We start from the raw sequence: 27,752 nt of genomic DNA, 5'->3' as shown, positions 1-27,752 counted from the left end.
CGCTATGCAGCGCGGGCTGTCAAAATACCCAAAGAGCTCCTGTATCTAATTGTTCACTTAAAGGATATCAGGTGGGAGCTGGCCAACAGGGCCACCCACTAAGGGGGTTTTGGATGGTGTCTTAGGAACTGGCAGAAATTCATACACTGTATGGCCTGCTTAGGAGGACTAGAGACAATTTCCTTCACTTGCCTATAGGCCTATGCTTTTTGTGATCATGCACAGAAAGGAATGCTGTTTCCTGCATATCCTCTGTACTGTGCAATGATATACCGTATGATCTTCAGAACTCTGATACACTCTACAGGTAAGAATGTGGTGCCTTTACTTCCCATCCTGCACCTTTGGGTTTGCAGAGTATAGGAAGTACATGAAGAAGAGGTAACAAAAAGTGTTGTCTTACAGAGTAGGAGGAGAAACATCATTAAAAACCGTACACCATCATCCTAAAGAAATCAATGTTCCTTCACAATAAAATTATGATGACATGTGGGAATGTTATTTTGGTGACCTATAATGTTCATCAGCATTTCTAACTTGTGTATCGGTATAACCTCGCGCTTATGGTATTGTGCAAAATAAGTAAATAATTTTAAAAAGTGTCTGTGCAATCAAAAGCTGCTTGCTGCAAATTAAAGTGCTAGTGCCCTTTAAAGTAATGTGAACCCAATGTTGCAGAGCTGCTTAAAAACTAAATCAATAGGTTAAAAATTGTGGAATAAATATGTGAACTTGTGCAAATGTGCAAACATGTGCAAAGTATACTGTGCAAATCTTGCAAGATCACGCAATGAATACTTCAAATTCATACATAAAATATCAAATTCATATTAAATCATAAAGTCCATATAAAGTCCATTAAAGTGCAGATAAGGTGCTCCTGTGCTTTACTGTGTGCATGGAAGGGGATGATCCCCTTGTGGTTTTCTACTTACCACAATACGCTCGGTATAAGGCATTCAGTGATGTCTTGCAGTATAGTCACACTTTTCTCTGGCAACCTGGGATCCATAGTTGAGTGGGTGAGATCCTTATTGGTGGTCCTTAAATCATACCCGAGTTCCCTCATGGAAAAGAAAGGCCATCCATAGTGAAGAATGTTTAAACAATTGTATTGAAAACAAGAAAATCTACTCACAAACATGTTAAAAGTAAAGGCATATAGGTCTCGGCGCGGTGGTTCGCTGCTCCCACAGCGTGCGCTTCACCGGCCAGAAGTGACGTCAAGTCCGCTCAGCCAATCACTAGACGCGCTTTGCCGTCCAATCACGGTGTCTTCTGTAGCTGACGTACTGAGCGTACTAAGGTCTTTTTATACACGCAAGCCACTCCTTCTTCCTTGCCAAGCTCCGATCAGCTACGATCGCTAGCTGGTATTTCTCAGATATTCAATATCTTATGGTTACTATTCGCTACATTTGGAATTCAATAAATTAAAAAAAAATTGGATAAATAAATCAAATTAACTACATAATAGAACTTACGGCACTTAATAACAGTGGCCGTAAGTTCTATTATGTAGTTAATTTGATTTATTTATCCACCTTTTATTTAATTTATTGAATTCCAAATGTAGCGAATAGTAACCATAAGATATTGAAAAAAATACTAGCTAGCGATCGTAGCTGATCGGAGCTTGGCAAGGAAGGAGGAGTGGCTTGCGTGTATAAAAAGACCTTAGTACGCTCAGTACGTCAGCTACAGAAGACGCCGTGATTGGACGGCAAAACGCGTCTAGTGATTGGCTGAGCGGACTTGACGTCACTTCCGGCCGGTGAAGCGCACGCTGCGGGAGCAGTGACCCACCGCGCCGAGACCTATATGCCTTCACTTTTAACATGTTTGTGAGTAGATTTTCTTGTTTTCAATAAATTTGTTTAAACGTTCTTCACTATGGATGGCCTTTCTTTTCCATGAGGGAACTCGGGTATGATTTAAGAACCACCAATAAGGATCTCACTCAACTACGGATCCCAGGTTGCCAGAGAAAACTGTGACTATACTGCAAGACATCACTGAATGCCTTATACTGAGCGTATTGTGGTAAGTAGAAAACCACAAGGGGATCATCCCCTTCCATGCACACAGTAAAGCACAGGAGCACCTTATCTGCACTTTGATGGACTTTATATGGACTTTATGATTTAATATGAATTTGATATTTTATGTATGAATTTGAAGTATTTATTGCGTAATCTTGCGAGATTTGCACAGTATACTTTTCACATGTTTGCACATTTGCACAAGTTCACCTATTTATTCCACAATTTTTAACCTATTGATTTAGTTTTTAATCAGCACTGCAACATTGGGTTCACAGCATTTCTAACTTGTCCACTATATCCCCAGGTATACAACTTACAGTCTGGGGCACTACATTTGTTCCTATAATCTGCTTTATGATTTGTCATATGTGCAACACTTATCAGAAGCATTTTGTTAGTTTGGTATCTCAAAGCAGTGGACTGATTTATGAAAATTAGAGCAAAGAACATTAGAGCTGCTTCCCATAACAACACGTTAGTAAATCTCATGTTTACAAATGCAAATTAGAAAATAAATTCTATCATTGAAATGGTTGCTATTGACAATAGCAGTGTTCCTTTTTTATTCCAGAGATAATTAATTTGTCTTCTAGTCCATTCACAATCTGGAGAAAAGGAAACATTTAGCACCATACACAAAAAACAGGTGGTATAGAGCCCGTCTTTTTAAAAAGGAACAACAGCTGCATTAAGCATTGATTTCCCCAACATAATTTAATTGTTCTAAAAGTTGGGCTTCTAGTGCAAGATTTTTACTCTGGCATTCAAAACAAATACAAAGAACAGAAGCAATGCAGACATAAAACTGATTTGTAGTCCCGAGGCAACATAGGTCCCACGAGGAAAAGCTTGACAGGCTAGTTCTAGGATGATGCTGCATGATAGTTTGTACAAATTATAGGTATGCGTAGTTGCTTTTTGCTATTTAACAAGGAAAATGAAAACTAACCAGGGTGTGAAAACGCTTGTATCAACCAGTAGTGTATATACATGTCATGTCAAATAAGCTTCATGGATACTGAGCCTTGGTGATTAAAATGTGGAAATGAAGCTGCCATTGGGGATTTTCATGATAAAATGTTTTCCTTGTATTCATTTAACTCTGACCATACAAAGAATCATGTATTCTTGAGGACTTGGCTTTTCTGAATATCATGATGTAATGGCAATTAATATGTGAAAAACGTAAATTGTCAGTTGGGTTGTAAAACGACTCATACAGTTTAAAATAGAAATGAAAGTTAAAACATTTGTGAATAGGTATAACAACATGCTGGATACCTCCCCCCCCCCTTTTTTTATAAGTGGTCACATTGGTTCTGTTCTCAGCTTCATAGAGAGGTAGAGGTGAATAAACAGCAGTACACTAGTCTCCCTTGTGAATGGCTGTGCAGGGGGGGGAGGGGGGTTGTTGTGTCAGGATAAGTTTGATCATTGGAGGAGAGCACCCTAAGTTCCCAGCACAGCTAGAAAACTAACTATGCAGTGATCTTCTGCTTAGTGTGGTCAGTTTTTGATAGGAAAGCAGATGGACTGGCAGGTTCAATAGGGATTTCACACACGGGAAGCAATACAAAGAGGACAGGATGCATTTATATGCAAGCACATGGTACAGCAGCCACATATCAGGAATATGAAATGTTGGGTTTACATATTTTTTAATACTAATGTTTCTGTAGAGTAACAAAAGATAAAAAGTCCCAAGCCATTATGTTTAATGTATTATAAATCATACTTCAATCTATCTTTGTACTGGCCATTTGTATACATCTGCACAGAGTTAATTAGACTGGCAGAGGAAGAGGCTGCCAATCAGGCCTTACTATATTACACAGTGCTATGAATCTAACAAATGAAGCTTGCCAATTGGAGGAAAGAGCACAGAGAGACCTGCTGCTCATTTACTATCCCACAATCCAGACAACACGCATTGCTCTCACTACAGTAGAGAACAGCAAAAGGTTAGGATTTTGTATACTGCATGGCAGGAGTAAGTGGATTAGAAAACAGGCTGAACAGAATTATTTTTTTTTTTGGCAAACAAGACAATTCACATATATGCACTGTAAACTGGATATTTTGTTGTGTGCCTACATTTACACTTTAAATTCGCTAATTTACAGTCTGTTTTTCTTTTTGTGTCATATTTTGACATGTAAATAAAGCAGCAACAATGTTTGACAGTATATAAAGACAATAAATCAAATTCTTAGGAAAAAAAAGTTCCCCTGGACAGTTTCATTGTTGTTAAAGTTCTAAAGATCTGAACCCTGAATGGATTACATTTAGTTTGTTAAAGCACTGAATATCATAAACAGTTTGCATTTTTTTTTATTGTCTTTGTGTTGGAAAATAGAATTTTCACCTTTTTCCGTCCTTTTTTGCATCTTAGTAATGTTGACCTCATTTAGACTCTTCGCTCACTTCCGTAGCACATATACATTATTGTTCTATTCAGGCGGTCCCCAGGTTACAAACAAGATAGGGACTGTAGGTTTGTTCTTAAGTCAAATGTGTTTGTAAGTCGGAACAGGTACATTTTATAAGTGTAAGCCCCAGCCAAAAAAAATATTTTTTTTTTACATTTTTTTGGATAGCATAGGGAAGGGTTAACACTCCTGTAACATTTGTTTTGCTGTCTGTGCACCTGTTCAGAAGATTTCACCTCACTTTCTGTCCCTCTGACAATTGGATTTTGAAAATGTTGGGTTGTTGTGGGAACAAGGATTGGTGATAAAGCTTCAGTGGAGACCCTTTTTGCCATGAGAACTCTTACAGGAGTGAATTTCCCTTCCTAGGGGGAGATTTCTCCTCACTTCCTGTTGTCTCCCTCTGTTTGTAAGTCGGATGTTTGTAACTCGGGGACCGCCTGTACTGACTTTCTGGGGGGGACAACAGCAGAAAATATCTGTGCAATGAGCATTAGCACAGCTCCTTTAGTCTGCACTGCATGCACACATGAAAGACTGACAATACAAGGGAGCAATTGGGAGATAGAGCATTGTCACCCCATAAGAGTACGTTCCTGAATAATGACCTTCATGACAGGATTATTTTATTAAAATATAATTTTATGATTAAAAAATATTGAAAATGACTTTATGGTAACTGTAAGATCTCTAAAGTGTATGTAAACCCTACCATAGAACTTCAACAATTTTCTCCCCTTTAGTAAGGTATAAATATACCATTAATAGAATTGTATCCGTTGCAAAAAAAAAAAAAAAACTGTACCAGTTGATCCTGCCAGAAATCCAATGCATTTGTAACTTCCTGTGTTTTCTGCAGTGTTGCCAACCGTGCCCAGTTCACCTCTGTGAACTACAGAACACCACCCCCATGTTATGGAGATGAATAGAGAGGGGAACTGTTCTGTAGACATAACACGCTACATCTCTGGCACGATCCAACCAAGTGGAAGTCATATTTTCACAATCGTCATAAACATTTTTAAACTCACAGTAGAAATCTGTTATCATTTTAAAAATACAGCAAGGCAAAAGTTATTCAGCAATTGTGTAACAAGTAAAAGTACAATGTCAAGGAGAGGCCAAATGTTTAATCTGAGATTTGTTTATATAAATGATATTACAACTGGTGCATTTGGGTAATAGGTGGTATATTGCTGTTATGAAATCAGACCTGCAGTTGTTTTAGACATGGAATAGAGTAATCAATTGTTGACATTCTGTATATTTTTTGAATAGGTGACCTAGTTTAAGCTTTAGTAATTGCAAAAAAAGTAGGCACTCATTGTGCTACATTTTGTGAAAATATGACACATTCTTGGGTTGCTCTTTTAATAATAAGTGCATCTGTTTGCTTGTTGCAGATCAATTTGTTAGGTACAGTTAAATATATTTTAAACTGTATTGTGCTTGAGTTCTGTAAACCTAAAATCGGTTGGTTGTGTTAACATCTAATAAGGGGAAAATATCTTGCACCATATTGGCTATCTGCTATGTTTATGTACAGCTTGCAATTAAGTTGGGCCCTTGCTTCTGTCCATTTTAAAATTTGCAGTCTTAGAGAAAGAGTTACATAAAGAACATTTAACATATCAAGGTGGTCCCCACAATGAAGCTTGCATAAGTTCAGATGGTCAAATCACTGAAGAGGCATAGATTTTAAACATTTTTTATTCATAGTTGTTAAGCTGTTTGTTCATACGTGGAAGCTTAGACGAACCAAAAATGTCAGAAGGGGTTGTATAAAACACAAAAACACACAGGTACTGCCTTATCAAAAGTAATACTCATCTTTATTCACTTTATGCAGTGTGACAGTGCAAGGCCCTGCCACTCTGTAAGATTAGGTAATGAAGGTATAAATCACACAGGATTCTCATCTCATTAAGGCTTAATGCGAAGCTCCTTAGTGTTTGTTATGAGCAGAGAAAGCTGTGCTTTAAGCTTTCTCTGGCCTTGGTAGTCCCAGATTGGGATGTGGAGCTTGAGGGGTCCAAAGTGTGTTGGGTGGAACGGAACCTTCAATTCTGTAGACAGGTTTTTCTGGATTCCTGCAGCCTGTGTGAGTAGGCAGGTGTGCAGGGTCATTATAAGCCAAGCTTAGGGATAGCTAAGGCAGTTACTGCCATTCCTAGACACAGCCTTTGTGTGAAGATAGTGGAGTGCTCCAGCAAAGAGTGGTGACCTTCTTGGGAGACAAGACCTTATGTTGGGAGGATGACTTGTCCTTAGCACTGAAAGAATCAGGACAGCTACTTGAGTCCTGAGAGACTGAAATAGCTGAAGTGATTAGCTAGTCCCCAGAGGGGGCTGGAGGGGGTCTGACTTCCTGACAAGTGTGTGAGAACCCAGGGTGCTGGGACTACCATATCTAGAGGCCAGGAGTGGGTCCGTACAGCAAGGTGCTGTTATAAAAGGGTATGTGAGCCTGAAGAACCCATGGTCTGGGAGACCAGTGCTAATAGCTGCAATGCTGCTGAAGCGTAGCCAGGTGGTCTAGCAGTTACAGTTATGTGTCATACTGTCAAAGCTGGAAATTCCCTGTGTAGGAAATTGTATGTGAATTGTACGTTGTGCTGGATTTTGCTTTGCCTTTTTTAAAATAAAAGTGGGCTGTCAAACCTTTTAAAATACAGTTCAGACTGATCAGATCTCACTTAACCCTCCTCTTATGTTAGGGTCAGAACCGACCCGTTTTCAGGTTTTGAATGTCTATAAGTATCACATAAATTTGTTTATTGCATCAAGATTTTTTTACTTTGTCAGGAACCTCTATTTAAACAATGTAATAGAAAAATAATTCTTTTCACTAAATTATAAAATACTGTGGTGAAAATTAAGACATTTATGGTGTTAGGGTCAATTCTGACCCAGTTATAATATAGGATTATAGGACACTAATAAGTGCCAAAACTGAAATCATAAACACTCTCTCTGCTTAGTAACACTGACAGCCAATCACCTCTCAACCCTGTGAGCTGTAGTTAGGGAGGGGCCTATCTCTTTGCCTGCTTGTCTGCTTCTCTAAATAAAGTAAAGAAACATAGGACCAATACATTTCAGAGTTGCTGGTTTATTTTACCATTTTTGAAATTTGAAAATGAGAGGTATGCTATCAAAAGAAAGGTCTAAGGGGTCACACCAAAAATATTAAAACCAATCTTTTCAAGGATAAAGAAGCCTAACAAGGTAACCAAGAGGTAAGAAACAAATTGGATGATAAATAATTGTTCAGAGGGTATTTTATGGCTGATTTAAGACACGGGTCAAAACCGACCCGTTAACATCATGGATAGTAACAGAAAGCTAACATAAGAGGAGGGTTAAAAACGTATTTACTGCAAGAGCTTAATCACCCCATATACCATCAGATGCATACAGGAGTTGTCCAGGGAACACCCATTTTCTGCTGATACTTCTCAGTAGGCCCTTTAGAAGTACAGCTGTCAGCATTCCCTGGGGAAAGACAAGTTGTATCATCATCCCAGATAGCAAGGATAACTTGCCACAAATTTGTGGCAGTGTTGAATTGTACAGTGGGTACGGAAAGTATTCAGACCCCCTTAAATTTTTCACTCTTTGTTATATTGCAGCCATTTGCTAAAATCATTTAAGTTCATTCTTCTTCCTCATGAATGTACACATAGCACCCCATACTGACAGAAAAACACAGAATTGTTAACATTGTTGCAGATTTATTAAAAAAGAAAAACTGAAATATCACATGGTCCTAAGTATTCAGACCCTTTGCTGTGACACTCATATATTTAACTCAGGTGCTTTCCATTTCTTCTGATCATCCTTGAGATGGTTCTACACCTTCATTTGAGTCCAGCTGTGTTTGATTATACTGATTGGACTTGATTAGGAAAGCCACACACCTGTCTATATAAGACCTTCCAGATCACAATGCATGTCAGAGCAAATGAGAATCATGAGGTCAAAGGAACTGCCTGAAGAGCTCAGAGACAGAATTGTGGCAAGGCACATATCTGGCCAAGGTTACAAAAAGATTTCTGCTGCACTTAAGGTTCCTAAGAGCACAGTGGCCTCCATAATCCTCAAATGGAAGACTTTTGGGATGACCAGAACCCTTCCTAGAGCTGGCCGTCCGGCCAAACTGAGCTATCGGGGGAGAAGAGCCTTGGTGAGGGAGGTAAAGAAGAACCCAAAGATCACTGTGGCTGAGCTCCAGAGATGCAGTCAGGAGATGGGAGAAAGTTGTAGAAAGTCAACCATCACTGCAGCCCTCCACCAGTCGGGGGCTTTATGGCAGAGTGGCCCGACGGAAGCCTCTCCTCAGTGTAAGACACATGAAAGCCCGCATGGAGTTTGCTAAAAAACACCTGAAGGACTCCAAGATGGTGAGAAATAAGATTCTCTGGTCTGATGAGACCAAAATAGAACTTTTTGGCCTTAATTCTAAGCGGTATGTGTGGAGAAAACCAGGCACTGCTCATCACCTGTCCAATACAGTCCCAACAGTGAAGCATGGTGGTGGCAGCATCATGCTGTGGGGGGTTTTTCAGCTGCAGGGACAGGACGACTGGTTGCAATCGAGGGAAAGATGAATGCGGCCAAGTACAGGGATATCCTGGACAAAAACCTTCTCCAGAGTGCTCTGGACCTCAGACTGGGCCGAAGGTTTACCTTCCAACAAGACAATGACCCTAAGCACACAGCTAAAATAACGAAGGAGTGGCTTCACAACAACTCCGTGACTGTTCTTGAATGGCCCAGCCAGAGCCCTGACTTAAACCCAATTGAGCATCTCTGGAGAGACCTAAAAATGGCTGTCCACCAACGTTTACCATCCAACCTGACAGAACTGGAGAGGATCTGCAAGGAGGAATGGCAGAGGATCCCCAAATCCAGGTGTGAAAGACTTGTTGCATCTTTCCCAAAAAGACTCCTGGCTGTATTAGATCAAAAGGGGGCTTCTACTAAATACTGAGGAAAGGGTCTGAATACTTAGGACCATGTGATATTTCAGTTTTTCTTTTTTAATAAATCTGCAACAATGTCAACAATTCTGTGTTTTTCTGTCAGTATGGGGTGCTATGTGTACATTCATGAGGAAGAAGAATGAACTTAAATGATTTTAGCAAATGGCTGCAATATAACAAAGAGTGAAAAATTTAAGGGGGTCTGAATACTTTCCGTACCCACTGTAAGTCTGTTAACTTGCTGCACATTTTCACTGGCAAGTTGTACACCTGTAGAGCACTTATAGCACAGGTTCTAGATGACACTTTTCCAATTAGTAGAAAATTTGCATGGCAAGTCTCTAGCAAGAGCAAAATTGCAGTGGTGAGTCTACAGCAAGAGCTCTGCAAGTCACAGTGACCCCTGTGGTGGGATGACTATTGCACAACATAACTGAACCATAACTTGCAGCAGACTTGCAGAATATTTGCAAAAAAAGTTGATCTGGAGTCATGCAATGCGGACTTGCTGCCATTGTGCAACCAACTTGTGAAGCCTGGCAGGTCTAGCAATAGCTTAGGAAGTCATTTTCAAACTTACAGCTCAATTGCTATCTGGGTTACTGATGCTGTGGACAATCCCTGTATGAATCTAAATAAAGTTAATATTACTTTTGATTCAGCAGCACCTGAACGTGCTGTATCCTTCCTGACAATTCTGGTTCATCTAAAGCTGGTCATTCACTGATCATAATTTGGCCGGTTCAACAGAAACTGTCAGAATTTCCATCAGTGTGTGGTTGTCCCGCTTGACAGCAATGGATTAAACTAACTTCCGTTGAGCAGAGACAGCCACACACTGATGAAATTTTGGCAGGCCTCAGTTGACTTCTCACCATTTGATTAATTTCTGTTAAAGGGATCAATCACAGATTACAATATAATATCCTGGTAGGGGGGGAATTCCTCCATCCACAAAAACAAGGTTGTCTGAATGAAAATAAAAAACCATGCATGAATAGCCAGTTTAAGTTTCCACATCTTACATGCGTTGTACCTAGGTGGGCCCAGGTTGCTTTAAATTGACTCCTATTATTGTATGAGAGAGTGTGAAATCTTGTATGTGATGTATTTGTCTTGGTTGTTTGAGATTTATATTGTTGTTGAGATACTGGAGGCAAACTGAAAAAGTTTAAGTTCAAATGGGATCCAGTAAACAAAATAGTAATGTGAGGCATGACCACATTCTTAAGCCAGCCATAGAGGGTTTGAATCTCGGCCGGTTCCTGCTGAACCACCTGAGATTCTAACCATGTATGGACAGACTGAATGTACGATTGATCAACTTGAGTACAACCAGCCTGTCAGATTTTACAAGCAATTATTACTAGCGGCTGTTATAGTTTCCCCTGCCCTCCTGCCAGGAGAACATAATGGCTCTGCGGGAGGGGTTCCCTATCAACACTGACTGTTGTTGCAGGAAAGAAAATTGCTCTGTCTATGGCTGGATTTAGTGTGGCAAAAACTGGCCACCGGTCACCTCTGGCTGGTGATGGTGGGGAAGAAAATTGCTTGCTCTAGATCTTGGCAAAATGGAAATGTTACCCCAATTGGCATGAAGGAAGCTGTGCAAACTTGGAACATTGTAAATGGGAAAAGGAAAAGCAGAGGGCAGCACCTGAATGTTTTTTCTCTGTTACATTTAACCTATCCTAACTTCCACATCTTCACATATTATGAGCTAAAGCTATATTTTATGTACCAAATTGAAAAACAATTGAACTCATTCTTGAAGAAATTCGTTGCTTTAACCGCCTTAGCGGTAATCCCGAGCGTGACTCGGGGTTGATTTTTCATTGCAGGAGCGGTAACCCCGAGTCACGCTCGGGGTGGATTGCAGAGAGCGCAGCGGAGCTTCTCTTACCTTATCCTGGCGATCCAGCGATGATCTCTCATTGCTGCGACCGCCAGCCGAGAGTCCCGCCGCTCCTCCGTCCCTCCGTCGGTACGATCACTTCCTAGTTCCGTTCCCTGCAGCAGCAATGCTGCATGGGAGCGGAACTAGGGAGGGAAATTCAAAAAAAAAACAAAAAACGTTACACAAAACACACTTTATATTATATTATATATATATATGCATATATATATATATATATATATATATATATATATATATATATATATATATATATATATATATATATATATATATATATATATATATATATATATATATGCATATATATATATATATATATATTTATATATATATATATATATATATATATATATATATATATATATATATATATATATATATATAATATGCACACACACACACACACACATATATATATATATATATATATATATATATATATATATATATATATATATATATATATATATATATAAAATTATATTATTGATTCAATTATAATTCATGCGTTATATATTATATATATATATGTGTGTGTATATATATATATATATATATATATATATACACACACACATATCTGTATATAATATATAATGCATGAATTATAATCTAATCAATAATATAATTTTATTATATATATTATATATTAAATAATAAAATAATATTATTGATTTGATTATAATTCATGCGTTTGTGTTTCAAATTTATCACATCTGGGATGTCTACTAGAGTCTTGTTTTGGTCAGGTTTAAGTCAGTAATTACTAAGAATTGTAGGCCTATAATACATAACGCCAAATTTCCATGAAAAGAATTGTACCGCTTTTGGTATGTAATTCCAGACATAATCATACCGCCAGGGAGGTTAAGGTAACTCTCCTATGCATTAACAAGGCCAAAACACAATAATTGTTGTATCTCTATTTTCCCATACAAATGCTTTGAATGTCTTTGGTTTCCAGCCAATGGTCTCTGCAGCACCCACATCCGCAGCCATTTTTTAGGAATGTGTTATTTGAGAACAGTGTGTTTGAACTAGTATGATGTAGGACAGATACATCAGGATGAATGTGGAAAATTATCCTATAAATTACTGTATGTGTGTGTGTATGTGTTTGTATACAGTCTAGATAATTTATATAAAGTGGGGAAACTCTGTCACTAATTCAGGCCAACACATTTTAACATTACCGTTATCAGCTTTCAAATTGCACAATATCTAATTCTATTTTCGTAAGTTTAAAGCGGAAGTACAGCCTAATACCTTATATCTTCCCCTGCAATCATTAATGTAAGCGTAGTTCAGCCTTTTGTGTCAAAATGAAAAAATGACAGTTTTTCTACCTTTATTTTGCAGTATTCAGTGCTGTCACGTGACTTCAATTCCTCTTCCTGCTGAGTCCAAGAGCAGCAAGTGGGTGTGGTTACTGAAGGCTAGTGACATCACTTCCAGGGAGGGGCACTGTTCCTGTGTAGCCAGTGGGTATGTACAGAATGGGAGGAGCGGATCATAGGTTCCCGCCCAGTGTTCTCTCATCAATAAGGATTCATTGTACATCCTAATTCATAAGAACATGAAGAAATAAAAAAGAGCCAATCACACGGGGGGCACATATACCGTATAGCTGTGCTGGCCTTTGAATGAAGACTACCATAGAAGAAGGAAGCTGGACACAGTTGGGGGGGGGGGGACTGTCAGTGTAGCTGGGGTCTCAGCTCACAGTCTTCAAGGATCATATTACAGGCAAACAACCAACTAAGTCTACATTTCAACTAGCGTGACTTGTCATGCTTTGGACACACAAAGTCGCATGATAAGTCACCCATTCCACTCTATGCAACTTTAAAAATCAGCGACTTTGAAAAGGTGTCTGCACTACTTTGATGCAACTTTGATCCAGAGAGTGTAAAGTTGGATCAAAGTCGCATGAAAGCCGCACTCTAAATCGCCCGACTTTTGGTTGCGATAGTGAAAACGTAGAATAAAGCTCTGTTTCCACTAGTGTGACTTGTTATGCGACTTTGAACACACAAAGTTGCATGACAAGTCACATCCAATTGATTTCAATGGCACCCGCTCCTATCTATATGACTTTGAAACTCAGCAACTTTGAAAAGGTACCTGCACTACTTTGATGCAGCTTTTGATGTGACTTTGATCCAGAGAGTGTAAAGTTGTATCAAAGTCACATCAAAGTTGCACTCTAATTAGCAGTAGTGGAAATGTAGACTAAAGCTCAGTTTCCACTAGTGTGACTTAGTCGCATGACAAGTCACAGCTCATAAATTTCAATGGCACCCGTTCCCATCTATACAACTTTAAAAATCAGTGACTTTAAAAAGGTACCTACACTACTTTGATGCAACTTTTGTTGCGACTTTTGGTGCGACTTTGATCCAGAGAGTGTATAAATAATAAAGATAAAGATATTTACCATACTGTTAATAGGAAGAATTTCATCTTTTGACTGGAGTTTCCCTTTAAGCCATTTGTCTGTCGCTAATAGCAGCTTGCTTTTGAGGAACAGATACTTTTTGTTACTGGAGCCCTCTGGGGACAGTTTTTGAAATTATACACATACAAATTAAATTAATTTTCTATGCTGCAATTTAGATTTATAATTTATAAACAGTGTTCATAAACACCAGGACAAATACGACTGATAGAATAAAAGCTTGTTATTTCCAGCATTTGAAGCACTTTTGTGACACGTTTGTGTAGCCATCCTTGATCTTTTAACCTTGTAAATGCAGGACTGAAAGTCCTCATAAGGATCATCTGCCAGTAACAATATTGGTATGTTGCCTTAAACATTTACAACCCTAATTCCAAAAAAAGTTGGGACATACAAATCCCATAAACCTATATTTTATTCACAATAGAAAATAGCAATGAAATGTTTAAACTGAGAAAATGTTTTAACCACTTCTGGACCAGAAGGTTTTACCCCCTAAATGACCAGGCTTTTTTTTGCGTTAATTTAACTGACAATTGCGCGGTCATACCCAAATAAAATTGCTGTCCCTTTTTCCCACAAATTTAGCTTTCTTTTGTTGGTATTTGATCACCTCTGCAATTTTTATTTTTTGCACTATAAACAAAAAAAGCAACAATTCTGAAAAAAAAAAAAAAACAATATTTTTCACTTTCTGCTATAAAACATTCCCAATAAAAAAAAATCCAATTTTTTCATCATTTTAGGCCAATATGTATTCTGCTACATATTTTCGGGTTAAAAAAAAAAAATCCCAATAAGTGTATTGATTGGTTTGCACAAAAGTTATTGCGTCTATAAACTAGGGGAAAGATTTATGTCATTTTTATTTATTTATTTATTTATTTATTTACTAGTATTGGCTGTGATCAGCGATTTTTAGTGGGACTGCAACATTGCTGCGGACAGATCGGACACCTAACTGACATTTTTGACACTTTTGGGGTGACCAGTAACTACAGTATTCAGTGCTAAAAATATGCACTGTTACTGTACTAATAACACTGGCAAGGAAGGGGTTAAAACCAGGGGCGATCAAAGGGTTAAAAGTGTCCCTAGGGATGCTTTCTAACTGAGTGGGGGAGTGGCTTGCTGAATGAACACAGAGACCTGTGTTCCTAAATAGGAGGAACATAGGATCCCTGTGCTCATTACTGACAGAACAGCGCTCTGCCGTGTTTACAACGGCAGACTGTTGTTCTGTCTCCACGGGGAGTGATCACGGGTGCCCAGTGGACATCCCTGTAGCCAATCCCATCCCTGTAGACACCCCTGTAGCCAATAAGTGTGTGCACGCACCTACCTCAGCACACGCGCCCCCACTAGCGGTCCCCCGAAATGACGTACAGTTACGTCGTATCGTGGGACAGAGCCAACTTGCCACAGTATATGTACTGCTGGCGGTCGGCAAATGGTTAAGAAACATATTAGGAAGTTTTGAGATTTCTGGCAGCAACACATCTCTAAAAAGTTGAGACAAGGCCATGTTTGCCACAGTGTAGCCTCCCCTCTTCTTTTAACAACTCTGTACACATCTGGAAACTTAGGAGACCAGTTGTTGCAGTTTGGGAATAGGAATGTTGTGCCATTCTTGCCTAATATAGGATTCTAACTGCTCAACGGTCCCGGGTCTTCTTTGTTGTATTTTGCGTTTTACGATGCGTTAAATATTTGCAGTCGGTGAAAGGTGGGGATTGCAGACAGACCAGTTAAGCACCTGGACTCTTCTACTAGAAAGCCATGCAATCATCATATATGCAGTAAATCGTTTAGCATTGTCCTGCTAAAAAAAAAAAAAACCTTGTTTGGCCTTTGAACTGACCACTGATAACAAGCTGGAAGGTTCCTTTCCTCTTTAGTCCTGGAGGTGCTGCTCCATGGTTGCAAAAAATAGCGTCAAATTTCAATTTGTCTGGCCTCAGAACAGTTTTCAACTTTGCAACAGACCATTTTAAATGAGCTTTGGCCCTGAGAAGATGGAAGTTGTTTTGGGTCATGTTCAGACGTGGCTTCTTCTTTGCATGATAGAGCTTTAAGTTACATTTTTGGATGGCACGAAGAACTTCACACAGTGATATTTGAAAGTATTCCTGACCCCATGCAGTGATGTGTGCATCACAGAAGCATGCCTGTCTGAGGGCCCGAAGATCATGGGCATCCAATGTTGAGTTTCGACCTTGTCCCTTGCGCTCAGAGATTTCTCCAGATTCTTGAATCTTTTCATGATATTATGTCCTGTAGATGATAATATATTTAAAGTATTAGCAAATTTATACTGAGGAACTTTATTCTGAAATTGTTCAACAATTTTTAGACACCTTTTTTTACAGATTGGCAAACCATTGCCTATTTTTACTTCTGAAATACTCTGACTCTCTAGGATGCTTTTATTTATACCCATTAATGCTACTGACCTGTTGCCAGTTAACCTAATAAGTTACAAAATGTCCTTCCAGCACTTTCTTGTTAGTACATTTTCTTTGCCAGCTAACCCACATTTTTTGAGGCGTGTTGCTGCCATCGGTTTTAAAAAAATACGTTTTTTTTTTTCTTAAAATGGTACATTTTCTCAGTTTAAACACTTGATAAGTTTTCTATTTCTATTGTAAATAAAATTTGGGTTTGAGATTTACAAATCATTGTATTCTGTTTTTATGTAGATCTTACACAGCATCCTAACTTTTTTGGGTTGTGCTGTGTGTATATAATTGTCAGATGCAGCCTTGAATATCAAAGTCTGGCAATATTTTTTTATGAATATCTTCATCTTCCTTTTATTGTTTAACATTAACATCAAAGATAAATCTAATAACACTATGGATTCAGTGTATGTGCATTTCTCTGGTATGTAAAGGGCCTCTTGACAGAAATCATAGTGGCCAGAGCATTTTCTAATGAAGAACTGTCACCAAATGTCTGTATCTTAAAGTGTATCTAAAGAAATTTTTTTTTTTGAGGAAGTGTGAAAGAGTTAAAACGCTGTCCGGTTTAAGTGCTGTTTATGTCCCTGCTGTGGAGATTCATCCTATCTATTTACTGTATATTTGTGATCACTGTCATCAGAACCCAAAGTGAAAGAAAATGCAAACACTTGGAGTTGTCACTGGAAAAGGAATAAAGGTGAAACCATTAAATGAGGACATTTTTTTTCTAGTGACAACTTTCTGAGAGAGGGTTTCCTTTCCCTTGGGCAGATCCCCTCTCCTCTTGTGCCTTAAGACAGGAAGTGAAGGAAGATCGCCCATATCAAGTGCAGACAATAATAAAAAAATTGACTGAGGTTTTAGCTATCCTTTACGGTTTTTGAAACTATAAAAAGTTTTGGCTTCAGATATGCTCTAAATGGGTCCTTTGTGTTTATGAGGAGTCAGAAGTATTGGGAAAACCACTGTTGTATTTATCAGCATGACATTGTTGCATAACACAGCAGTAATGCATAATGTATGATAAAATTATGTTCCTTAAGAGCCCATTTACACTAGCACGACTTGTGAGGCGACTTGTGTCGCCCCAGGTCGCTTGACATAACAAAAGCAATGTTAATCAATCAGTGCCGTCTTAATTGGCACTACTGAAGTCGCTCCGACTTCAGAAAAGGGTCCTGTACTACTTTGAGGCGACCTGTGATCCGACTGTCCCATATACTTCAATGGGAGTCGCCTCCTTATCTTAATTGAAGCGACTTGTTATCAGACTTTCCAGGAAGAAGAAAGAGATTTGCCAGGCATTCCCCACAGACAAAGTCGCCTGTCTCTTCAAAGTAGTGCACAAGTCTCTTCCAAGTCTCTAAACAAGTCTCTTCAAAGTCACGGGGCGACTTTCTGGTCGCGGTAGTGTGAACCGGCTCTTAGTCTTCAAATCATAGAAAATGTGTGATGACATTTTCTTTTTAATATTCTAAATGTAAATCTGCTGTTTAGAACTAAGAGTTATTTGGCTAAAAATCTGAACCTAAACTATATACTGTTTGATTTTGCTCTAGAGATTGGCTATCCTTCCAATAATTGATCTTAGCCATGGCCAGAATGGTGGGTAGACTGTGCTGTAGTCTAACCATGAGATTGTCCAGCTCCGCAGTAATAAATTGGAATGGTGGGAAAGTCTTAGAATCTGAGTACTAGTACCCACATATCAGGCATAATTTAATAAAATATGCATAGGAGTTTAATTCAAATAACTCTCATATATTTTACCAATGTGTTGAAACTTATCAAAAGAATTGTAGATTAGTCAGGGAAAAAAAAAATTTACTGTTCAGAATATGTATAGAGGTCTGTCTAGATGTGCCCAAAGCATGTGCCACTTTTGACTATCCCAGAATACTCGTATCTATGTACTCTGACTGTGGTAGAGATGGATTTATTCTAACAAGGAAGTCAATTCTGTTAAGATATTTAGGGCACGTAACTAGCTATGAGGCATCCAGTAGCATCATTCTATTTGAACATTGCAGAGGGATATTTCAAAATATTATGCAGCAGCAGTTTTGAGTTTAATTGTCTGCAGATGGTAGATGATCTATTTCTCTCGCTTGTTGCCACAATTCTAATAGCACTCAGGCTGCTCTATGTAAATGAGAAATCCTTCAGAAAAAAGTCTGTCCTTAATTTTCTTGTGTATTTTCCTCACATCGTTTTCCAGCTGTTCAAGTTGACCTTCTGTGTTTTTTAATCTTTGTAAAAGCAAAGTGGCTGCATATATATATATATATATATTTGGACAACTGTTCTAAATGTATTTTAACTCTATAAACTATTATTATTATCATGTAGAAGAAATACACGTGAGATATGAATGATAGCCTAAACAGACTACACATAGTTGCAGAGGTCCTGTTACCAAACTATTTATTGTTGATTCCAAAAACAATTTTCCCATAATGTAATATGTGTGTTTAAGGTACATCAGTTTTGACACATGTTTCAGCTGTAAAAGCCTTCCTTTTGTAGATATTCAAAAGCCCTGAGACTTGTACTGGCTGCCACTATCTTGGATGTGACTCAAGAAGACTCTCAGGATACACTCTATAGCAGGGGACAAGCAGGGGACCTGGACAACATGGAGGAAATTAAAGGTCCCCGGGGGGGTGGATTGTGCATTGTGGTTCCCCTTTTATAAAAATAAATAAAGCCTCCAATAAAAGCACATAATGTCTCACAGTAGTTTCTTCTGCCCCACTTTAAATCACTCACCCCCCACAGTAGTATCCTCTGTCACCCCCCCCCCCTCCACAGCGGTGTCCAGCACTGTTTTGCCCTTCACTACGCTCTGCTAGTGAAAGGAGAACAGCACTGGCGGAGACTGGGGGAAGCATCAGCACAGCCCTGATTGAGATCTACTTGTTGGCTTCCCGTGATCAACAGGTAGATTGCGATCAACAAGTTGTCGATATCGGCTCTATAGTATCCCCCTTTTCTCCTCTGCTGACTGCTTCACAAAGAGTTATTTAGAGAGACCAGAGGAACTGGGCCAGCACAGACAGTAATGAAACACATTTTCTAGCAAGTTTACAGTTTTGCAAGTGAATAACATTTTGTTCATGGAATGGATAACTGCTGCAACAAAGCATTGGGAATATTGTGTTTTTCTGTGATTTTGCCTGCATTTGTTTAGGTTGGTGACAGGAGTGCATCCTCCACTGAGATGCCAAAATATACTATGACGTGTTGTTTTGATCACTTCTTTATCAGAAGGCAGTAGATAGTAAACAGATAAGGCACATCATGAGCCTTTACCATGCATTATATCTCCCCATATACAATATATTCACCTTAGGTGTCCTCCTAAAAGACAACAATTATTAAACAATAAATTTACCCTAAAAAAAATAATAAATGCAAATTTTTTGCAGATAAAAAATGTGCATTTATTATTTTATTTTTAGGAGTCTGTAAAGTATCTGCTGATCTGCCAGGCTCCCACGGACTGTTGTTCTAGCTGTCTGCCTGTACCGCCGATACTGGCAGGCAATTACTGAATTACATAAAGCTCAATGAACCACTTAGAGCACTCATCAGTGCCCCTGTAGTTCACTGATTCACAGTACTCTGTGAATGAATGATGTGGCTGTGTGGGTGGCACATCCACTCTCTTTATGTATTCTGACAGTGGGTGCGGGGAGAAGATCCCAGACACCGCTGCCACAGGGAGGGGGGGGATTGGGGAAGAGCAGGCAGATGCTGAACTTGTTACATGTTATACCCTAAACATGGATGAAACATGTAACATGTTCAGAATGTGAACCTATCCATTAAGAAGTCTGTTTCCTGATATTTCGGATAGCATAGGTTTTGTCACTAAAGCTATTGATTATAACCTTTTATTTTTTTAAAAAACACATACATTCCTATGTATTTTACCTTGTCTGTGTTCACCCTCATTTCTTCATTGCCTTTGTCTTGTGACAGGTGCACTCACACCAGTCAAACCTAAAAATAAAGATAAAATCCAGCAAAAGTAAAAATGCTACCTTGCAATGGGTGCTCAAATAGATATATGTTTTACTTACCTGAGCCCCTTTTTTTTGCTTATCTTTTAATAATGCAGGGAAGTCATTTGAATACAGGCCCACTGTTGGTTTCCTGCCCTGCCTCGCCCATGATGTCTAAAAGTGTTAGTACTTAGGTTTTACAGACATCAGTCTGTCTTGAATCTAACTGGTAAGACAGCAAGCATGGAGAGAAAGAAAGAGATAGAGAAGTTACGCAGCACAGGAAAGAGACTCAACAATAAACATAAAATTAATAAAAACATAACTTACTGTAAAATGATCTCTAAATAATATAGTAATTTTAAGTAATAGATATGGATTCCTCCATCAGTCAGTGAACTATTTTTCTGTGCATAGAGCCATCTGAAACATGGACAATTTGTGTTGATAGGTTCAAAGGCCCTTGGCCCCATCCTATTTGCATTGTGGGGTTTTGAGATGCACTTAAGCAGTTAGAAAATGTACTATTTGCAAGTATATACCTTGGAAGGAATTTATTAAAACTGGAGCAGCTGTGCATGGCAACCAATCAGCTTATATCTTCAGCGGGTTCAGGTAAGCGTTGGAAATCAAAGTTAGAAGCTGATTGGTTGCTGCTCCCATTATGATAAATTCCCCTCATTGTGCTTTAATCAACAGAAAGCCTATTACTTGGCTTGACCTTCATCGCAAGTAATGTGCAACACTAGGAACTTAATAAATCTGTCATGCTAATTTTTTTGCTGTGACAGTTTTGAAATACAAATGCAAATAGTATTATTCATGTCTAGGATAAATCATTTACTTGATTGTGCACATGGAGCTGGTTTCACTCTGGATAGGTATAGTATAGTTTACATCAAATCCTTAAGCAAAAATTTAAATATATTAAAACAAAGCTATCTAAAAAATTGACTTGTAATTTATTAAACCCACCTGCACATTGACAAGAGTAGCTCAAAACTCAGGGGGGCCATTAATCAACCTTCTGTACGTGTAACACAAACATACCTAAAAATCAATAACTGCAATTCAAAACAGTTTGATGGAAATATACGAATATGGTCATTCTGCAAACCCAAAGACTCTTTAGCTCAAACCAAGATCTGATCCTATATATTAGGCCAAATGCATTTATTGGTGCATTCAATAAAACTCATTTTATTTGCTCTCTTCAATCAGTCAGATCCACTGGCATGTGTCCAGCTTTAGTCTTTCCTTCTAAGACTTGGCAGAAGTCCTGAACCATAATATGCCCAAGACAACTGTTTCTTGGAATTATGTGAGCCATGTAAACCTAGTTCACTGGCTCCGGGTTTACCAATACATCTTGTGTTTAAGGCCCAAATAAAGTCACAGAAAGACTTAGTCAGGAAAACACTGTACTAACGACCTCCAGTTTCATTATTTTTTGTTACAACAGTTTTACAGGGCCTTTGCAATCTAAAAGGCAGCAACATTAGATCCCCGGGCTCCCAGTAATAAGGTCTGATACATCCCATACCTTTCTCTGCAATCAAACGCAATACAAGGAAATATAATGCAATACAATAAAAAGGTATTATAATTCCATTTGGCTTAACTAACTCAGAAATAAAGGACTATTAAAGTACTGTGTCCTGAAATGTACCATATTGTAAACAAAAAGTGTTTTGTGTAAGCTTCTACACAGCCTATCTTTCACTCTGTCATCAATCACAAGATTTAACTGAAGAGCTTCTAACTCATTTTCATAGTCCAGTCTGTTCCTTTACTTTCCCTCATTCTTTCTAGTGTCAGCTCTATACAATGTGAAATTAGGATGGGAGGTTTTATGGCAGAATGATGTTGCGGTGTTTGACATGGTAAAACATTGACAGTATTCTTGTCAGCCTTGCTTCAGTCTGGCTTTTCTTCTCCTCCTCATGCATGCTGACCCGGAAATCTTCCTTTGCCTTAGCTGCGATAATCGTGACTCAGCTTACAACACCATACATTCGCATCGCCCCTGCTGCAGGCGACGACCAACTAACAGGTCAGACATTCAAATACACACAACTCATCGTGCATTTCCTTCTGCCTCCTGCCATCAACATTTTTCATCTACTAATTTTTATTCTTACATTTGTTTATTTGCTTTGTTCTATTTTTTTGTTTAAACTTTGCACTTGCTCATGCACTTTACAGATACTTGTCCATTGCATTTATGTTTGCCATAAATATCAGTATTTTCACTGCATGCAATCATTATGTGTGTACTTATTCTGTGCGTTGTTTTTAAACTTCTGAAATTGTTATATTAAGGCATTTATAAAAATGTGTTAAGAAGTTAAGTCATAGCCCTCAACATTAAAACATTAATTTTCAGGATATTAAACTGTCCTCTTTGGCTATCCATTCCTTTATTTATCTTAAGCCATGTCCAGTTTGGAGAGCTCCATTTTTGATGGGAGCTTTAGAAAAGGGATATCCTATAAAAAATCAGAAGGTTCCTAAAAGCGTATTATTAGTATTGCCAGTGTAAATGTAAGGTGGCAATGATACTTAATAACCCATACCATAATTTCTGCCTACTTAATAGATGGTTTTAAACATTCCTTGTAGATTAGTTGGTTCAAAATGGGTTTACCCAAACTATGTATTTTACCTCAAACTATTTTGCGTGCCATGTACATTTATTAGGAATTAATTTGCAGCTGTTAAGTACTTTTGTATTAAAACTCTGTTTTCGATATGCTTTTTGTCACCTCTGTCCTTCTTCCCATGTCTAAAATACTTTCTAGTCGGACTGAATCCAAAATGTAATTTCTTGTACTAATATACCCTGCCTAGATGTGTATCTATAGCCTAAACATTTTTTCTTATTTTGTTTTAGATAGAGTAGGGAATAGTTAGAATCTTAGTTTTATATTGCTGTCTGTATCCCATTGAAGAAAATATTCTTCACTCCCTTTCCCAAAGATACCATAGAAAATAGGTAGAAATATTTCCAGCCTGAAATTTCCTCTTAGACAGTTGTCACTGGAACACGTCTTCTTGGGAATGTCCAGATTAGAAGGTGAATGAAAATCTTCCAATCACTTTCTTACCCAGTAGCAATAGTCACAACAGGCAAATAGGGTGAATCTCCCCAGCAGTGACACACACAGCAGCAAAAATCTGACAGAGGTTTTGGCCCTTCCATTCTTTATCCAGAACCAAAAAAGAGTTCTGCTTATAGATATACTTTGAAAAGGAGCACACAACATTTTAGGTGGAATGATATACAGACATGGTTGATTTGAAAATTCCTACATATTCTTTCTCAATTCGCTAATATTGTCTGTTCAAAAATGTAGTCAGGAAATTTTCCACTTGCAACAATGGATCAGCAAAGTACTGTAAATATGTTTTTTTTTTTTAAGTTTTCCACACCTGATATTTATTCACACAACATTTTCATGAAGATTATTTTAATTAAGTAAAAGTTTTTACTTTAGCATGATAATAATTCTTAAATTAGTATACAGAATATAATATTATGCCTTAAAAACAGAAAACTACAAATATAATAATGTAAAAACTTTATTTTAGTACACACATTTAATAAAGTAAAAGAAAATATTAATAGACAAGAAAAGTAAAAGAAAACTATAGAAACAAACCTTGTAAAGTAAGTGAACTTATCACAATAATATTCTATATAGCTTACAGATACATTTTATTTATATTTGCCATCACTTATTAATGTAGATTCCATTAAAACATAAAATAATACAGTTTAAGTGCATAAAAAGATACTTGAGAAAGAAAGCATTAAGCCCGGTAACCATTAAATAGCATAGAATATATTTATATTGCATATGTTCTACAGGTCAAAGAGAGCTGGAAGTGAATTTAGTGTAGCTTTTATAAATGTGACCTTCATAGCACTTACAATGTATTAATCATAATGGCTTTTGTGACTGATGTCTGACTCAAACCATTATTTGTGTTTTGTATCTGTGCTATAACACTTTCATATTTAAAACAATTATTTTTCATCCTATAACTATAGATAAGTAGGCAAAGGACACATTAACAAATAGCATTGGACATCAAATTGCTTTAACTTCACCATTAACTGTATTATCACAAACAAATTACATCTTAACTATTACAAACAACATTTGAAGCGTGTTGAATACTTTTAGATATGGTGAACAGAAAAGCTGATATACTTGCTTTCTTTTGGCTAGGCATACGCATAGTCTAATGTTTGGCATCTCTGTGATCAATATACTGTCATTTTCTATTGCGACAGTTAGAAAGTGAATGGTTAAGTGATAATAATTGGCTGTGAGTTCCATAAAGGCTTGTTTTCTTACACACAGGTCATACAACACATTTTTTCACAAAAAAATAAGAAGTACTTATTATTTGTCATTCCCTTTACAGAATAAGGAACAATTCCTTTACCTTACACATGCTAAGGCAAAAGTGTGCCCAGTGAGGGTTACATTTGTGATGAGGGATTTTGTGATTAGCGTTCTGACCAATCATTTACTTAGTATTAGGGCATAGATATTAGAGGGCAGTCAGATGTGTAGGCACGGACTAATGCCTCATCTGCCCTTTTCATAAACAGAAATTACCAACTTTGCCAAATATTTGTGTTTACGCTGTGCAAAGAGAAGGATATAGAAGGACCCCAATACCAGCTTGCCCTATGGTCATGATATCATCTGATCTGGAAAATATATATGTCACTTTGCTTCTGTGGGTACATTTAATAAGACTCATGTATTGTATTTAAGTTCCTTGATCCTTTTGTTACCAGTCCATATATGTCACATTTCATACCAGTTTTTTTTCTGCATGTTTTATGTAAATTGCTTGCTATCCATTTATTACTTTAAATAAGGCACATTTTTTAAAAGTTAACTTAACCACAATTTTTTGACTGTATCGGTAACAGTGGACTCCTGTTTACCATCAGTTTGATACCCTACACTTGGAATAGATGTATTTTTGGTTAAAAGTAACCTGTTTTGGACATTTCATCTTAAACTCAGTACTTCTTTTATAAAAAAAAAACTCAGTATAGCAAGAGAACTTACACATTTATAAAGTCAGGTGTAGCTACATAGTACACATTGCAAAAGGTGTCATCGTTGCACAAATTTCAATAATTCAGATACATTTTTAAACACAACATGAAAGTATTCTCAATCTTAGAAGCAACTGTAAAGAGAAGGAAATATTACATTGACAATGTAGAGTTGATGGCCTTTTTCTGTTGGAAGGCACTGTTATTTATTTTATGGCCTCTAAATTATTTCAGTATTATTAACCAAGCCATTTGTATCTACGCTGTATAGTTTTAAACTATCTTTTTACTATCTTTATAGTCAATATATTTTTATCGTTATCATTTTAAATGGCTTTTTTACAGCAATAAATAAAACAAGTTAGTTTGACTGTGAAGCAAATTTTACCTAGTATGCAGAAAATGAATTGTTACATATTATCTGCCTCCTACAGACAACATTTTGGACAGTGACAAATCATTTGAGTGTGTTTCACTGTATTGTACCTGTTTGTAATAAATCATGATATGGAGACATATTTAGAATGACTTACTAACATATATGTTTTCTATTTTCAAATATAATGAATGAAAAAAAAATTTTTCAATACCAGTAAACTCAGCAACAGTATAATATTATTATCAAGAATCTCATGTATATGTTTTCTTAAATTAAAACAAAAAAAAATGCATGTGTGTGAGCTTATACAGACATAAAAAAATATAGGGCAGAGATAATGATGATGGTAACACTGATTATGTTTTATTAATCTAAACTGGGAACTTTAACTCCCGCCACCACCGCCGCCTTTCTCAGGCTCTCGTGTCCGATTGCAGAGCCCAGGAGCGCTGCAGCCAGCTGCACAGAGAGAGAAGAACTGACATTGCTCATTGCTCTCTGTGACCCCAGAAACCTGGAGCAACGAGTATTTAGTCACTTCTGGTTCTGATTCTAATTACCTGCCCGTCAGCGGCCAGTAAAGCAGCTGATCAGACCGATCTGTGTGTATAATCTAATAGACCCCATATCTCTCCATAAAGAGGATCTTTCATGGCCCATGCTGTCACAAGGGAATCAATATAGTGACAGTGTAAAAATATAGTTTTAGATAAAATAAGTGTACAAATTAAAAAAAAATTAAACAGTCCCTGTCCCCCCGAAAATGCGAACACATACGTAAGTCCCGCACGCATATGTAAACGATGATCGCACCACACCTGTGAGGTATCATCCAAACCATCAGAGCAAGAGCAATAATTCTAGTGCCAGACCTCCTTTGTAACTCTAAACTGGCAACCTGTAAAACATTTTTAAAGTGCCGCCTATAGATAGTTTTTAGTACTGTAGTTTGGGCCATTCAACAGCCATACGTAATTTTGGAGCGTGATATTTTAGGTATCTATTACCATTATCATTTACATTTTACCAAATTGGGTATTATATTATGTTTGTGTGCAATAAAATTCATTAAATTGTATTCTTTACAAACAAATTGCATTTAAAAAACTTCTGCGCAAATACCATGTGACATAAAAAAAATGCAAAACCCATCATTTTATTTTATAGGGTCTCTGCTCTATATATATACATATATATATATATATATATATATATATATATATAATGTTTTGTATTTTTTTTTAAGTAGATTTTTACATGTATGTTTCAGAATTGGCCCGGCAGTGAAGTGGTTTAACAAATGTGTGACAAATATAAATATTGTAACGTTAGAGCAACATCTAATAACTGACAGCATAAGCTCACACCTTTCAAATAGCTCATCTCCAACAATGCTCTTAGCCCCAGCTCATGTCTTTTTTGGTAGGTAATAAATGCATGCCCCATCCCAAAATGCAATACATATTCACATTATTGAGTTGATGGCAGATTAAAGCATTGTCACTTTGAGTAGCATGGATGGGGGACATGTTTATTGACATGGAAATAAAATGGATTGTTATGAAGGAAAAATTTCTGTGGGAAAGGCATGAGCAATCTAAACCATCATATGGCATTTTTACAATAAATATGTGGCTTCGTAAAACCTCTTTATTTCTTCCTAATCACATAAAAATTAACAATATATACCCGTATATACTCGAGTATAAGCTGAGTTTTTCAGCACATTTTTTTTGTGCTGAAAACATCCCCCTCGGCTTATACTCGAGTCAAGAAAAAAAGAAAAGTCCCTAGCCGTTCCGACGTGCTTAAGCTTTAAAAATGGCGCCGCTTGGCGCATACATGTCATCGCGCACACGCCGCTGCCACTCGGGAGAGGCCGGGAATAGCCGAAAGTATACGAGCGGCGTCACATGCGCAATTTTGAAAATGAAGGCGCCTCTGGAACAGGTAAGTGAAACAGCTGCACTACCTGCCATTATG

The 27,752-nt window shown here is 37.6% G+C and overlaps 1 protein-coding gene across 9 annotated transcripts in view; it reads left to right on the top strand.

Moving 5' to 3' along the window:
* The window catches only part of PTPRM (protein tyrosine phosphatase receptor type M), a 974,793-nt gene that overhangs the window by 649,218 nt on the left and 297,823 nt on the right, over positions 1 to 27,752 (top strand). For 7 of the 9 annotated variants that reach the window (XM_082259726.1, XM_082259728.1, XM_082259725.1 and 4 more), the window contains exon 14: positions 22,283 to 22,357. The exons of the other annotated variants lie outside the window; for them this stretch is intronic. In XM_082259726.1, coding sequence (XP_082115852.1) covers positions 22,283 to 22,357 — 75 coding nt within the window. The remainder of the gene's footprint in view (positions 1 to 22,282; positions 22,358 to 27,752) is intronic. 9 annotated transcript variants of the gene reach the window in all.

The sequence above is a fragment of the Pelophylax lessonae genome, assembly GCF_965119305.1.
Source record: "Pelophylax lessonae genome assembly, chromosome: 5".
Classification (NCBI taxonomy): domain Eukaryota; kingdom Metazoa; phylum Chordata; class Amphibia; order Anura; family Ranidae; genus Pelophylax; species Pelophylax lessonae.
Note: the sequence above shows the minus strand (reverse complement) of the source record. Positions and strands in the feature narration are given on the sequence as shown.